The sequence below is a fragment of the Corvus cornix genome, chromosome 5, assembly GCF_000738735.6.
Source record: "Corvus cornix cornix isolate S_Up_H32 chromosome 5, ASM73873v5, whole genome shotgun sequence".
Taxonomy (NCBI): Eukaryota; Metazoa; Chordata; class Aves; order Passeriformes; family Corvidae; genus Corvus; species Corvus cornix.
This window is the reverse complement of record NC_046335.1, coordinates 47547319-47564633: the sequence shown is the minus strand read 5'-3', so window position 1 is coordinate 47564633 and position 17315 is coordinate 47547319. Positions and strand designations below refer to the sequence as shown.

General features: G+C 43.8%; 1 protein-coding gene across 1 annotated transcript; it reads right to left on the bottom strand.

The window, feature by feature from the left end:
- Positions 1 to 5237: 5237 nt before the first annotated feature.
- MRPL23 (mitochondrial ribosomal protein L23) lies at positions 5238 to 15998 on the bottom strand. Its single transcript, XM_039553208.1, is given in 6 exon segments — positions 5238 to 5600; positions 13064 to 13137; positions 15005 to 15087; positions 15733 to 15782; positions 15784 to 15856; positions 15973 to 15998. Coding segments are annotated over 6 exon segments (471 nt in total). The 3' UTR covers positions 5238 to 5435.
- Positions 15999 to 17315: the final 1317 nt, after the last annotated feature.

Here is a 17315-nt window from a genome sequence, read left to right as displayed (position 1 = left end):
GCAGCTATGCTCAGTTTTTCCCATTACAACTACTTTGTGTAATTCACAGGACAAATGACATGTTGGTGACTTTCATGCCATTTGGGCCCAGCTTATTCAAGGAAAATGACTTGGTCCTGCAATGTTTCATGTTTCAAACTTGAATGTTTCAAGTTCAAGCCTTGAAATCTATTCAGGTAACATTCAACCACAAGCTTCTGGCCTATGCACAGAAAGTACAGCATGAAATTTTATGGTGTGTGTCATTCAGGAGGTCAAAAGGGATTATCACAATATTCCTTTTTAGCCATGGTACCTACGAGCCTTGGCATAAAAACCGCCCTGGAAAGGCATTCTCAGACAACTGCTTTAAATTGGACTCTGAGCAATCCTTGAACTCTAGCTCAGGAGAAAGCAGCATTGTCAAGATAACGGTTTTACAGCTTTCAGTCCTCCCAGGAAAAATAGTGCTTGCTTTGTGTACCTTTCCCTGTTGCACGCACTGAGCAGACGTCCTCTACCCAACCCTCACCGCTCTCTGCGAGCCGTTCCACAAACACGCCGGGGCTGAAGAAGCAATAGTCTGTCCAACAACCCGAAAATTCAAATAAGTAAAATAGTTCTCCTGAAATAAAAACCCCAACTTTGATGTCATTGGGATAACCTGGAAGGAGCAGGAATTCCCCAGCCATGAAGACATTTTCCACAGCAAATCCACTTTGGATAAAGTAAACCAAATTTTCCTACTGCTTCATTCATTCAGCACTGCTAATGGCAGTGGGTCAAGAGTAGATCAAATCATTTAATACATGTTTCTGTCACCAGATGCATAATTTGGGGGTGCCAGTATGGGAGCAGGTGTCAGAAACTCTGGACTACCCATTCTCAGGCATGTTCAGCCACGACAGCCAGGCATCTATGCTCCCTGTGCTTCACCTTTCCTTTGCCCAGAACAAGAATATTTGTTAAAGGGATTAGCACACACCTTTTCTGGAATCTACCACAAAGTTGTACTCACTTCTTTCCTGTAATTTAGCCTTTTCTCTTTTCTCTGACAAACAGGGAATGACGGCCAGGACTGCAAAACTGATGCCACCGGACGTGCAGGTCACACCTAAGCTTTAACACAGTGCTGTCCCTTGGGGGTCTGTACTGGGACCAGTTCTGTTCAGCATCTTCATCAGTGACATAAACTGACCAAGTGCACCCATGGCAAGTTTGCAGACAAAACCAAGCTGAGAGATTCATTGACACACCTGAGGGACAGGATGCCATTCAGAGGGACCTGGACAAGATCAAGAAGTGGGCCCATGGGAACCTTGTGAGATTCAGCCAAGCCAGGTGCAAGGTCCTGAGCTGGGGCATGAAGATGATTAGAAGGATGGAACACCTCTCCTGTGAGGAATGGCTGAGAGAGTTGGGGTTGTTCAGCCTGGAGAAGACTCTGTGGAGACCTTATTGCAGTCTTCCAGTACTGAAAGGGGGCCTATAAGAAAGATGGGGACAGATTTTTTAGCAGGGTCGGGTGCAATAGGACCAAGGATAACAGTTTGAAACTAAAAGAGGGTCAATGTAGATTAGATATGAGGAAGCAGATTTTTACATGTACAGTAAAACACTGGGACAGGTTTCCCAGAGAGATGGTAGACACCCCATTCCTAGAAACATTCAAGGACAGGTTGGACTGGGCTCTGAGCAACCTGATTTAGTTGAAGACGTCCCTGCTCATTGCAAGACTGATGGACTAGATGATTTTTAAAGGTCCCTTCCAATGCAAACGATTCTATGATTCTATAATCTGGGTAACACAGAAGATAAAGCTACCACAGCTTTATGTCTAACCACTTACCAGCTGTGCTGCACCCTCTGAGGTCACATAGTAAGGCTCAGGTGATGACAAATGGTTACAAGACTCAGTAATTTTGTTATCTGCAGGAACCTGTCCCTAGTACCCACCAGAGCCCTACCTACAACACAAACCTCATTTCTAAGGTGTAATGTTAGGGGAGTCACTTAGATAGTCACCTCTGCAGTGTCTCTGCAATTCATTTTGGTTTCAAAAAAACCAGAAGCAATTGTGTGTTCCCTCTGAAGGGTCCTGGTATTGCTGGGACAGCGCTCATCATAGCTGGATGGTATTGCTGGGATAGCACTCACTCAGCATAGCCAGATACCTTTCTCCACCAGCCCGGCCAGCGCATCCCACCGCACATCTGCCAGCTGTTCCAGCACTTCACTCTCTTTGGGGGGTTGCACACGTTCAGAGAGGAAAGAAACTGCGTTCAACATCTCCCCTGTACGTCAGAGAAAGCAGCAGCTGCAGAGCTGTGCACGCCAAGTGCAGGACGTGGCTCCTCCTGCACCTCAGTGAACATCACTCTTCAACCAAGTCATTACTCTGGTCCTTGGAGAAGTTATTCACGTGTATATTCACATCCTTGGCCCACAGGTATGGCCCCTGACATGGCCAAGGACAGCTCAACACCTCAGACAGCAGGGCTAGATGTGACTTCATAGGAGCTGCTGATCCTTTACATCACCCGAAACAAACATCAAGATGTGCTGGAAGGAGCACAGTACATTGAACAAAACTCACAAAAAACTCTGAGTCCCTGTCCTAGTTTCAGAACTCATTTGCTGTACTTCTTTCCGGTACCTCTGATACAATCTGCGCTTTCATGTTAAAGAATCATCTCTGTTATCTTTTAGCCCACCTGTACATCTTGGGAGACGGGATTTGGGAAGCACTGAAGCACCAGATCATATTAACCACTAGCACTTCCTCAGAAACACTGCTCAACAAGGGACTGGGAAAGACTCGAGATCTTTTTAATCCCACTTCCATGGCAATCGGGAGCATTAAAGCAAAATAATGTTGAGTCAGGGACTTGGACTTTTCTTTTTTTTTAACCTTACCTTAACTTCACAGGAACACTGTTTTAGAGGTAGCTGGTAACATCAAGGAATGAGTCCCTACCCAATAACAGTGGCTTGGAACTAGGTGATCTTTTAGGACCCTTCCAACTCAAACCTTTCTACATGATTACACAATTGCTCTCTTACACAGCTTGACTATCTGCCAGAATTTGGTTACAGCAACTTCATACAGATACAGGTGTATTTGTATCTGTTTCCTCTCTTTTGTGCCACTCTAGACAGAAACCTGCCTTGAACATGAGCTAGGAATTAGTTGCCCATGGAGAAAACAGAGTAGCAATGCATGGTAGACCTACACAGGGGCTTTTGGTACTCACTAAGCCTAGAGCACATTTGGGACTGCAAATAAATTTCACTCATCTGGGGTCCTCAACATCAGTACAGAAGCTGGCAACTCCAACATGTCCTGACCATTAACAGGGAAGGCAGAGGTTGATGGTTAAATCTATCTTTACTGTTACACCTAACGCATCTAATGCTGCTTCATTCATCCAGAACTAACATACCTGACTGTTTGCTTGCTCAAGGCTGACCAACGAGTTAGGAAGACACATGGCAGCCCTAGGTGAGCCCTTTCTATCTTAACCACGGTGAAAAAGATGGAGTTACCTGCATTGGAGATAACCACAAAGGAAAGTGAAGAAAAAATACCAAACTCCATAATATTATATTGAAGGAACAAAGCCCAAGTTGCAATATAGGTCGTCTCCATACTTACCTGTGAGTTTGAGAAACAGCCCCTTTAAAACAAAGGAGGGGTGAGGAGGAGGCTGTGTACAGCAGAGACCCTTGCACCCAAATTCAGTCACCCTACTTTAAAACTGCAGGCAGCTCCTGATTTAACCTGGAGTTTTACATGTCACTACAAAACTCCGGAAACGTTGCCTTTGCAGATACGCCAAACATATGAACTGTTTTCAGTGAAGTCAGTATTTTTCCACATCTACTATTGTAACTCTGCTGGCAGGCTGGGAGTAGCAAATCCTCCCTTATCTCCCTCCTCTCTAAGAGCATCTCTCTGTTAAAGTACCAGCTAACTTAGATCATACACGATCCCCCTTGGAAAGTGGACAAAGAGGGGGGTGTAAACAACAAACCACAGAAGGACGTGGACTGTTGTGCACAAGGGAAGTAGCAGGGAGAAAGAGGTGACTAATGAACAGAAGGGGGTACGTAAAATCCTACTTGGATTGACTCTCTGGAGAACAGCTGTTTCCTTGTAAACATCTTGCTAGCTGTCCAAACAAGAAGTTCAGACACAGAACAATAAAGGAGTGCACCCAGGTAGAAGCACTGAAGGCATGGGCTCATTCACTACCCTGCCAATTGCTCCAAGCGGCAGAACTCAAAAGCCAGGGAAACATTAGCGATACATTTAACCCTGAGTGTGCTGAGTTGTAGCAAACAGCCTGCAAAAATACCCTTCTCCATCTGTGAAGTCCTTCGCAGCCCTCCTTTTCCCCCACTATTTCTGACACAACAGCAGAGCACATTACTTGACTAAGGAAAAGAGGAAATATCCTCATCAGAGCAAGGAGAAACAGCCACAGAGCCAAGAAATGAAAACACTGAACGTGGCAGCCCAGGCAGCCTAGAAAAGTTCTACCAGTGCCCTGGCATCAGCAACTTGGAAGTAGAGGGAGTTACACCAGAAAAACAGTCTTTTTATTAGTCCTCAGCACGAAACAGGCTACACTGGCAGGAGCATTTCCATGCCAATACAACTGTGTCCACACAGGACACTTGCCAGCACTGCAAGGTAGCTGAGGAGAGGGGAAGGAATACCAGCACAACCATGCCAGTAAACATTCCTACAGCAGGCTGGTCACAGAAGGCAGCTACCTGCACTGCACAACAGCAAGCAGAGACACACACCACCTTTGTCTGTTCCTTGATGCTTAAGGGGATCAAACACATACGTGCCCAGTCACAAATGTGTTCTATAAACCCTGTCCCCAAAATGCCACATGACTGTTACAAGAGTACAATAAGACCACGTGCATTTCTCCAGGAAAGGAGGGGTCACTGCAAGGAAGGCAATAGGATAAGCAGGACAGTAAGTGACAATAAGGGCACCCTACACCCTGAGCCTATAGCCCAGTTGTCTACACTTTCATGTTCACCTCTGACTAACCTATCTTGACTTTATACATTCTAGTCCATACAAACTGCACATATCCTAGGAAATCAAATCCCTCCTATTTCTACTCAAAACAACCCGCAGCAGCACGAAGAAGGTAAACATAATGACACTCTCATAGTCAGAAATGACAACAAGGAATTCTACATTTTAGAAACAGTCCACAAGTTCACAGAAAAGACCTGGTGCAGTTAGATTTATTTTACCTTTTTATTTCTTCAGGGCCATTTTGTTGTAGTCAAGCACAAACAGCCAGAAAAAAGACATGCTAGCAAGGGCTGCACAAGACTAAACATTCAGTCATTACGAGAAGGGAAGAGTGCAAGTTGTGCTAATCAAAATCCCTCTGAGCCTAAAGGAAGGCAGCTGGCTTGTTGCATCAAAGTCCAAACCAATCAGGGACTCCACCTCGTCTGGGGTCACCTTCCTGCTTCTGCTTCTCTTTCTCCATATATTTATCCCTGAAGTCATCCAAAGAGCGAGTTTCTGGGTCTTGTTCTTTCTCTGGAAATAGGTTGGGAAACTGAAAGGTTTGTCCTTGGCCCTAAAGAGAAAACAAATGGTCAGAGAGACATTCCAGCCTTTCTGCAGTAGCTATGATGCATACACTTACAGTGAAAGACCACCCTGAATTTCCAGCTAGTGCAAAATGGTACCTCGTGACCTCCCAAAATCCCTTTCCACCCATGTCCCCAAGATACATGTACATCCCTTCTCCTCAAAAGCTAACTTTCAGCCTCTCCTCTTCTGTGTGCTACTTAAGATACTGACATGTTGGTTTTTTTTACAGATGAATGATCAGGAGATGGACATCTCTTCAAAGACTTTGAACCAGCTCAGAGATGTTGTGTGAGTCATACAGTAAAAACAAGATGAGCAAACTAAGGGATTTTGTTAAAGTAACAGCACCAGGGAATACACAGTGGAGCAGGCATTCATTATGTTAACACTCAGGATATGAGTAGTGGTTGTAGTTGTTTAGATCTCAGCTAAGGATAAGAGAGAGCCTAGCAGCTGTTATTGTAGGGTGTAATGTGGGAATACAGAATAACAGATATCAGAGGTCTCTTATCAACAGACATAAAGACTATGGTGTAAAACAATTACAGTGGGAACAATCTGTCTAATATATCACTAATGAGATTAAAGTGATTACATCTGCATCAGTCATTCTGCCTAACAGACAAGTCATTTTAGTGAAACATCATCATCAGATCTACGTCTCCCACTTGGAAAATAAACATTTGCTTGGTCTCTGGTTTTTATCTAACAGCAGGAAACCATTTTTCTGTGGAAATGTACTATTCTATTAACATTACCTACTTATTTTTAGTGGCGTTTGCTCTAAGCAGAGCTTCATTAAACTCAACAATATCAGCCCTTCCATTCTATATGGGACCCTGCATAATAAAACTTGTAACTGGTCACCCATAACTCTGAAATTACTCTCCAAAACACTTACAAACATTACCATACATTAACTTCTTTGGCAGCTTTCTGCATGCAGAAATCTCAAGAAAAGCATTTAACTGCTTCAGATGAAAACAGGTGGGTTTGGCTTTTTTCAGATCAGTCAGTCTTTAAATTTATGCAGTAAATAGAACCAAACAAGAGGCTCAGTTATGAAATGGTTCCACAAAGGACATGAAAGGAGCTTTCCCTGACATAACTACCTACACTGCATTTTGGGATCAGAAAAATGACATAAATAAATCCAAGAGAACCATCACCACATCCCTGACCCAGCTGAATGTGTGCTATGTTTCATTTAATCATATACAGTCAACCTGGCAAATAACAGGTGTGAAAAAATCTAAACCTCATATGCTTTGGAGAGAAAAAAGCATGACTTATCCCAGATGAGATTATCCAGACTGGAATCTACAAAATACCAACTCTACACAGCAATGCTCCAGTTGTTTTTGTAGCGCATACTTCTTGGGGGTTTCCTAAGAGCCTGACCATACTACAAAAACAACAAGGGAGCTGCTGTGTACACTGCTTTTTCCTTGATTCTAGCCTGGATAAGCTCAACTGGAACATATCAAGGTTTTTGTTTCCACTGGTGTACTCTGGGGTTTCAGCTCTTTTGTACCTTATAATTACCAACAGGTATCCTTCTAACAGCTGTCCTTTGACAGCTAAAGCACAGTCCCATTTCATGGCACAGAAAGAAACTGGCCTTACCAGGGTCCTTGAGCAAGCCCAAAGCTGCAGCCTACTAAACCTCTTCCTGTAGCAGGATCAGCAACAAGCACCCTTGAGGCCAAGCGCTGCCCAGGATTTTAGCACACTGAAGCATTTGGAAAAGAATTTGGTAGTATTACAAAAAATTGCTGTGTTTTAACTGTGCTGTGGGCAGGTCACTCAGCCCTGTGGTACCTACAGAACAGACAGGGCCCATACTAAAGACCTGCCTGCCCTGGAGAGGAAGCCATTTTAGTTAAACAAGTCAGAAAACAACTCGGGCTAACATGGTAGGCACACCACCTCCACTGAAAATCTGACAACTATTTATACTGGTAACAGTGTAGTAAGGGACTGCTCTTGTTATCCAGCACTTTCATTCTGGTATGCTTCCAGGACCAATGCATTTCCCTTATTGGAGAATGAAGGAAAGCTGTCCCTAAAGCATACTAACAACATCCATGGTAATTCGCTAAGCATTGCAAAACAGTTATTATTTTAAAAAGAGGGAAGAAAACAAAAAAAGATACACACAGAGGCTGTAGCAAAACCAGACAAACCTTTAAGCTGTTTATCAAAGTGCTCACAGTTCCCATTTCAAGGCTGGTGAAAGTCAAATATTGAGCTGAAAATGTCAATCTGTATCTGGAGTCTTTTAATAAATCAAATCAGCACAGACAAGTTGGCTCTTTCCAGCTCTTGTTTTGTGAAGAAATTCTGATTTTGGCTGGTAGCCAAACACGATTCGAAACAGCCAAGACATTACACCCTGAGAACTGAAGGTTGATAAATCTTAAGTAACAATACTCTGCAGTAATACTGCACTGTAAGGCTCTGGAGTGATGAAAACTGTATGAAAAATAGCTGTTGTGCATGCTCAGTAGCTAGTTTTCAGAAGAAGCCTGTATCTTGGGTATTTCAAAATTTAAAAAATACCAAAAGGCATCAACTTACATAAAGGATTGTTAGGCTGTCCAGGCATATTTACACTCAGTGCATCTTCCACACAATGCCAGAGGCTACTGAGGTTCAAGCTCATATGCCAACTCCTCAAAAAAATGCCTACCAAAGGGACAGAGGGATTGTCACTCCTTTACACAGTGTTGCTTTTTCTTACACTTTTTCTTTGCAAAAGTTTTCCCTATTGCTATACAGCAACCATTTGACAACCATATGATAGATGCATCCTCAGAATGAAATCCTCATTGGAATAAAGCAAACGATTTTTACCAAGTTCATCAGGGTTTATCTGGTTTACAAACTGCTAGAACATGAAGTGCTGGCATATCCAACCGGAAAGGAAGATTCTGGCTTACTTGAAAACCTTGCATTTGTTAACCGATTTACCTTTTGCAAGCTATTTATCCTTTTAATTGCTGAATTACTGAAATTCTCATGAGCTGAAGTAACCTCTAAAAAGGCCAGAACTTGCTTCTACTTTAGGACTTCTGCCAGCATAATTACCTTAGAAGCACAGAGAAAGGGGGAGAAGATAACACCGCTTTTCTACTCAACATAGCTGTGCTAAAAGAAAATCCTGTAAAAAAGACAGACATTGGAAAAAAAGTAATTTTGCTCAGATAACTCAGTCTGTCTTGGAACTGGGTGGTGCACTGACAGCAAAAGATCTTTTTCATCAATGTGAAGTGATCCCCTAATACTCTGGAATTTGTTAGGATAAGCTCTACCACAATGTGCTCACCTCACTCTCAAGTGAAGCCTTATAATTCTAAAAAGAAAATATCAAAGACCCCCAAACAAAGCAAATCAGAGAGGTGGCATCGAACACCTAAAAAAATAAAGGCCACATGATGATTTTACACATTGCTCTTCTCAGTTTGGGGTCTTCCCAGAGACCTCCCTTTTTCCTACAAATTCTAAAGTTATGCACAAGTGAGATGCGTGGTCCAGTGCTCAGATAACAGAAACGGGACCCACTAAACTTCTACTCTTGCACAACTCTAATTCTCAATTCAGCATTACCTGAATGTAGAAGTGAGTTACATACAAGGCCTTATGAGGATTCATTTGTTAAATGCTAATAACATCCTTCACAATAAAAAGTGATCATAGCATCAAACATTTTTTTCCCTTTAGATTTCAAGCCTTCATCTTTAGAAAGGGTAAAAACACACCTTGTTCTTTTGAGTCTGTCTAAGGAGTTATCACATGGAGTGGTACGAATTGCCTCCATTCATTTTAATGAGAGGTTAAGTGACCATAATTAGGCCTATGAAGTCAAGTGCTGGCCTTTCCACTGCTGAGCCTCATGTCAGAAAACTGCTGGGAGGATTATCCAGCACAAATTCACTTATACTTCTCTGACCTTTGCGTCCCCTGAAAAGTTTAGAAATGGAAGGTCAGCACAGATATTACTGTGCAGCAATGATGCAGCAAACACCGATCCTGTAAACAACTCTGAGATCTTCTGGTTATTTGGATAACTGAAGCACTTATTACTGTCCTTCAGAATTAGCAGAAAAGTGATGTTTATCGTATCACTAACTACAAAAATGCTGGACTCCCAAAAGCACGGGATTCAGTCCAGCAGTAGCAGCAAATGCAGCTAAGTTTAATAATCCAGTGCATTTGAACAATTCTCCTGCTATTGCAGTGGTAACATCTGATGGCAAACAAATGGCAAAAGAGCACAGAAAGCAACTTCAAAAATCCTCTCAGGAACAACACTGCATATGGATCATCCAAGTTTCCTTGAATTCAAAAGACAACTGCTGTCACATCTGATGTGCAAATAGGTTAATTACTGTGCATGTACAGGATACTCTAAACGGGGGTTGAGGAGAAAGCATTTGCAAAAATGTTCCCACCGGTGCCATCATTCAAGCAGCTAAATAGGTGTTAGTCCTAACACTGACAAGGTCAGACTCCTTTTTACAGCCATCTCCACTAGATTTCTCAAAACAGGTTTAATTAAAAATAGGTCTAGAATCCAGAGGCTTGTCTACAGTTGTGCTCCCACGGGTACTAACACCTGTTAAGCTAAACCAGTGAGAACACTGAAGGAGGAGAAGGAGGGGATGTTGTTGTTTTTTTTTAATTTCCCTGCTGTTAATGCAACTGCAAAGTTTCCCACCGGCTTTCTTTTCTTCTTTTTTTTTCTTTTCGTTATGATAATTATAGCGGTATTGGAGTAAGGAGAAATGCTGCTGTATTACAGTTATTTTATCTAGTTTGCAAAGATATAAAACTTGGATTTAATTTTAAAAATAGAACAGTGTAGAAAAGTAGCATTTGATACACAGGGCCGTAAGTCTCTAACTTAAACCCTTCTCACTACATTCCAAAAGGGGGGAAAAAGGCAAGCAGGCTCTGGAATGGCAAGATATTGTTGATCCACAGCCTTCTATGATTTGAGGTATTTTTTTAGTGTGAAAATATTATGCTTGGACACATCACATATTTGTCCAGTTACCGCCTGAGAATAAAGCAAACAGCTCTGAATCTCCAAGAAATAGTATTTGGAAAAGAAAGGACAACAATTCTTACATGTGGAACAGCTGGGGCACTAGTCTGACACCTAAGGGCATGTTGACTATGACTTCATATACCTTCCTCCTTTGAGACTCTTGCAGAAAGTCAATGGGTATGTGTGTTGCACAGGGAAACATAGGGTGATGCTTTATGAAGCAGGGAAACATAACCAGTCATGAGAATAAACTCAATTTCATTCAGGTAAACTGCACCACAGCCGCCACCAAGTCACACTGGAAAGAGCAATACTTCCACCTAGTGGGCAACAGAAAGATCAACCCAAGACCTTCCAAAAACACATCCATATTTTTCCAGTCATAAGCAGTTTTAACTTGAAACTGGATTAATGAGAGAAAACACAGCTGGTAAAAATGGTGGGAAAGCCCAGCTACTCTGACTCACAGCAGATGCAAACTAATTCTCATGAAAATAAGGATTTTACAGTGGTTAGCAAAGACTTTCCTAAATTAGGCAGATATTAACAATGGACTGCATGGGGCCTGTAATGGCCTGATCACACCATGAATGAGAACGAAGGCAAACCCTTTAGATTCAGAAATGACACTGGGTTTCTGGCTTCACTCACTGTTTAAAGTTGGTGTGAACACAGAGCTGGGAGCTCATTGTGTGAGACATCAGAGCTAGTGATGAAAAGCAACAAACAAAAGGAAAAAGAGAAAGGGGGAGGAATAAAGAAACCTAAATGTTAATGGAATTAACAGACCACAAAAACAATAGGAAAAAAAAGAGACCAGAGAGCAGGAATGAGGTGAGGAAAAAACACAGAGACCAAGCTTCACTGGCAAGAGTTTAGCAAATGGTCAGGATTCCCTCCCTTGACATGAAAAACACCACCAAAAACTGGTCCCCGACCCTGCTCATGGGAGAGATGGAAAACATGGCATTCCTCAAGAACTTATTATGGCAACTGCAGTATAAGGCAATAAGGGACTCTTGCTGTCCCACGTACTAAGAGCCCTCAGCCACAGTGTAACAGGGCTCCATGCATCGCCCAGAGGACAAAACGGGAGGCTGGAGGAACGAACAAACTACTCCTGCCTCCAATACTAAGTTAGTTTAGGTAAATCTCCACACCTCTGCCGAGCAACCCTGAAGGTAATGGCTGCTATTCTAGGCTGAGAGGCTGAATGTGAAATAAATGCACAAAGGCACTGCCTTAAATGAGTGTCTTGCTCCAACACAGCAAAAGCATTCTGTTTGCCACTCCTTCCCCGAGTATACCAAAGCAGAGACTCTTCCTTGAAAAAGGAATGTGCGTTTTAGCCATCGTAATGTAAAATCCTCACAGAGATGAGGCTGCCTTTAACTTCAGCAGAATAAAACAAAGTTAGTCCTCATCTAAATACAACTGTTACTTCCTAGTATCATTACGCTGTTCTTTTAAATTAGGTAAGGGCTGTCTAGAAAAACACACTGTCCTCACTTTTCCTTCTATTCCCCTTCCCAGAAGGGGCTTAGGAAAAAAGCTTCAAAGCATATTTAAACTTTGAAATATTAAAAATCAGATTTCCCATTGCTTTTGCCTCTTGAGTTTGACCCCAAGTCCATATGAAGTCTTAGCCAGTCTTTAAGATAACAGAGTGTTCCCCCAACACTGAATCCTTGTCCCAAGACAGATTTTGAGCTTATGGTGTTACAACCATAAATAGCATCTCTTTAACGTAATTTTGGTATGTGAAGGGTTTTTTTGTCACTGGTTGCACTTCTTTTTTGCATAAAGACAGGTAAGCCCAAGAGAAGTCTAAACTATAATGTGCTCCTGTTATGAAAGAAATTTATAAGAACATGAAGCTCCTTTTCCACTGGGCAACCAATGTATGTTTCAGAGCCCAGTTCAGCCACAAAGCACGCTTGTTTAGACATGACTAAAGGCTCTCCAAGGAATAAGCCTTAGTCTTCTCTGAAATTCAAAGACCTTTAATAAGAAGTTCCCTGCCCTCACAATATATTCTTTCACTTACTGGACATTTCAGCAATCAACCACACAAGTCGTGAACCTTCCAGCACACAGAGTACAGGGTCAGCATGAAACTCTCTGGCAAAGCAGCACCCGATGACATCAGACCACAACCTACAGACAGACCTCAAACCAACATGGGGCTTGAAAAACTAACCATTTGCTTGAAATTGATCTTTAGACCAAGTCGTTTAAACCTCTTTACATTGTGGAATGTGTTAAAGAAACTGTCATTATTAGAGGATTGGCAGAAATACTCAGCCAACCAGGACAACTCACTGGCCATTACTTTCAGCTTGGCTGGTTAACAGTCCCTTTCTCTTCCCTCACAAGCATCCATGTTAACTCACCAGCTGTACATAGGCGACCTTGTAATCTGGCTTCTTCACTCTCTGATTCCTGTGATTCCTCTTGTTGTTTGCACCTGCAGAAATGAAGAGAATCCCACCTTTTACTTCCCAGGACTTCCAAGTTCTCCAAAGCAAGGCCAAACTGAAGAGGGGACTTGCTGAGTTCTGATTTATTGTTAAGAGAAATACTCTTCCTTCACTGCCAGCACAACACCACAGTTATTAAAACGTCCTGAAACTCTGGACAATGCTCTCCTCGTTTACAAGCAGAGAACCAAGGCACCACCAGCCTGCTGCCATTGTGCCTTCACGCCACACACAAAGTCTGCAAAGAAGCAAGGAGAAAAGTCTCCCAAGCAGGGGCCAGGGGTGATAAATTGTCCTCCCAACATCCAAAGCTTCAGGAAGACAAGGAGAAAATGACCACTAAACAGCCTTAAACTTGACAATTTTTACTGTTCAGCTGATGAGCTGGATCTACTGTTTATACACCAGGAAATTATACTCCACATCCAAACAAACCAATGCACCTCAACCGTCTCCAAGGATGCTGGTCACAACTGAAGTGGGATGTACAACTTATCCACTTCAGATTAGGCAGACATTAAAGCTCTCAATTTATTAGGCATTCTAACCCTCTTTTATTCCTGACTATATACCATCCCTTAAAATCAGCAGTGAGGGACAAAATGGTTATAAGGACAAGCATGAATATTTTTCAGTGCTGTTTGGAACTATATGTGTTTGGTATTTATGACTTAATTTAATTCTGTTTTTCACACAAGCATATTACAGATGATACTTCCAGGTTTTTTCTTCCTTTATAGGTTCTGAGTTTTACAACCTTATTTTGAAGCTTTTTCTTTCATCCTCCATTTTTCACTCCTACAGGTCTTTTTTCCTATTCTTTTTAAAATCATCCTTAACCTTACCATTATAAACACGTAAGTCCTTTCTTAGAGTCACTGCACGAAAAAATGAAAAACCCAGCTATCAAAGATGTCCTAAGCAAGTTACTCTCCACTCAATAATTACACTGCCTGGTGATCAAAAATGTAAATTAACATGAAAAAAAATGAAAAATATTCCTGACTGCACCCAAACTGCTGTCAGAGAAGCTCTGGGGAAGGAAGCATTCATAGGTAAAGGTGACATTATCTAAATTTGGCCTATTTCAGTTAGAAGTTCGTCCCTCTGCTCCAACTCAAGAGCTCAGCATAAGTTAAACTAGGAACGTTTTTCCTTTTTCTCTTGGGTTAGTTTTTTGTTGGGTTTTTGGTGGGTTTTGATGGGGATCTGGGCAGTTTGTTGTTGTTGTTGTTGTTTCGAGGGGTTGTACAAGAGAAAAAACAGAAGAGGAAATATTCAAGTCTGTAGCAGAAATCTGGTAACAACAGGTGATAAAAACCTGAAAACTTGTCAAGATGTTTTTCTGACATTATCTACTGGTCCAACAAAGTATTTTTCTTTGCTCTACAAACTTTGGCTATTGTTAGACCATAACACCTCCTGCAAGCTAATCTCAGCTCATTTTTTAAATGCAGGCTACAGCTGAAATTAAGTTTAATTACTACTTTCATTCAAACACGTGAAGCAGTTCCTTCTGAAGGGAGACACCCACTGGTCTTCAAGGAGAAACAGTACCAACTACAAAAGCACAAGCTAGATAACTGTCAGGATGATTAGCCTTTTTAAATTCAGATTCTTCTTTTTAGAGTGAAACTTACACCATAATTTCATCAAAGCGTTCCAATATGAAGTGGTGTACATTCATTTGAAGGGATGAATAAACAACTAAGCTAACAGACATCACCAGCTAAGCACCTGGAAACACTGGAACCAAAGCCTGTTGAAATCTAACAGACTTTTTGAAAGGTAAAGTCTACTCTGTCTGTGCAGGGATGCTGTATTCATCCCTTTAGATTACTCTGCTGCACTTACCATACTGTATCCTGGTCCTCACAGCAGCTACTGGCACATTGTATATTCTTTCAAGGTAATTCCTGATATCCAATTTTGTCATTCTAGGCAATGAAAAATCATTTTGGGGAAAGAAAGAGAGAAAAAAAAAGTGTAAATATTTAAATACAATAAACTAGAGACTGTTTAATACCGTGGAATAAATGTCTTCTTGTTTTAACCAAGACAGATTTACTACATGGAAGTATAAACTCAGCCTAGACCACACACTGCTATAGCGATTTATGATCCATAAACTGCAACAATTGTCAAATATTTTATCCTCTGTAGCCTCAACATTCAAAATGCCAAGTATATGCTGTGTTCAGCAGGCTTTCTCACTGCCCAACCTGAGACACCTTTCTTTATTCTGAGTAGGAGCTGCTGATCTTACCAAAACCTCCTACAGGCTTCTGGGCTCTAATGGGTGCCAGCAGACTGGTCAGGCTGAAAGAGTCCTGACAAGTAACTGGATACCACCTTGCTTACTCTGGATCAAATTCATAAGCACTTCCTCCTTCCTTAGCCCGTCCCTGGGAAGGCTGAGCCTCACTAACACTCGGGGAGAGGAGCCACGCAAAGATGGTCATTAAATCAATGCCCTCGCCGCCCTCTGCAAGGTCTCCCTGATGCAAAAGCCCCTTCCCTGTCCCGGCACGCGGCCCTCCCAGCCCTCAGCCCACAAGCCCAGCTGCCGTGCCCGCACTCACTCCATGGAGACGCGGAACTGGACGGTGTCCTCGGGCTGGGGCACGCCCGGGCCGCACCGCCAGCATGAAGAAGTTGGGACGGAAGATCCGCAGCTGCGGGCCGCCCCTCTGGAACAGCGGGTACCTGCGGGGACACGCCTCCGCTCACTGACCGGCCGGCCCCCCACCCCGCTGCCCCGACCGAGCCCCGCCGCACCCCGCCGGCCCCCATCCCAGCGCCCCGCCGCCCGCCCCGCTCACACGGCCCTCCTGCCGCCCGCCGCCATGGCCGAGCCCCGCGGAAGCGGCGGCGCCAGAGCGGCTCCGGCGGGGCGGCGGCGGCGGCTGCGCCCCCTGCTGGCGCGGAGGAGCGCGGCGCGGCAGTGTGAGGAGCGCGGGGAGGGGCGCAGGACGGGAAGGGGACACGGGGCGAGGAGAGACCCTCGGAGGAGCCGCGGGGTGCTGTGCCCAGCCCTGGTCTCCTCAGCACAGGAAAGACAAGGAGCTACCAGAGACGGTCCAGCAGAAGGTCATGCAGAGGAGGAGGGGTCTAGAGCATCCCTCTGAGGAGACACGGTGGGAGCTGGGCCTGTTTAGTCTGGAGGTGAGGAGACTCACAGGGGATCCCATTATTGCAGACAAGTATCTCAAAGGAGGGTGCCAAGACTCTTTTCAGTGCTGCCCAGCGACAGGACAAGGAGCAATGGCCATAAACTAAAACACAAGAAGTTCCACCTCAGCATGAGGAAGAACATCTTTACACTGAGGGTGGCAGAGCACTGGAACAGGCCGGCTGGGGACAATGTAGAATCTCACTCCCTGGAGATACTGAAACCCACCTGGACACATTCCTGTGTCACCTGCTCCGGGTGACTCTGCCTTGGCACGGGGGTTGGACCGAACAATCTCCAGAGGTCCCTTCCAACCCTAACAAGTCTGTGATTATGTGAAAATACCACCTCTGTGGGGTGCTGCAGTGCTGTTTGCCTTTGCTGGGGTCTTGTCCTGACTCTCCTCCTGTCCTCCACGCTGGTGAGACCCCAGCACAACAGACACAGGGCTGTTGGATCAGGTCCAGAGGAGGCCACAGAGAGGCTGGAAGGGCTGGGACACCTCCCTTGTGAGGACAGGCAGAGAGCTGGGGTTGTGCAGCCAGGAGAAGGGCAGGCTGGGGGGAGACCTGATTGTGACCTTTCAGTATGTAAGGGGGCTTATAAGAAAGTCAGAGACTTTTTACCAAGGTATATTGTGACAGAACAAGAGGAAAATGTTGTAAACTGAGAGAGGGTAAGTTTAGATTAGATGTTGGGAAGAAATTCTTTACTGTGAGGGTGTCGAGGCACTGGAACAGGTTGCCCAGAGAAGCTGTGGCTGCCGCATCTCTGGTGGTGTTCAAGGCCAGGCTGAATGGGGTTATGAGGAACCTGATCTAGTGAGAGGCATCCCTGCCCATGGCAGGGGAGTTGTAACTGGATAATCTTTATGGCCTCTTCATACCTAAACCACTCATGACTCCATGACACCTCAGCATATGCCAACAGAGAGCCGGAGTGGGCACACAGGGACAAGAAACAGACAGAAGTTTGGAAACATGAGAGAGACTC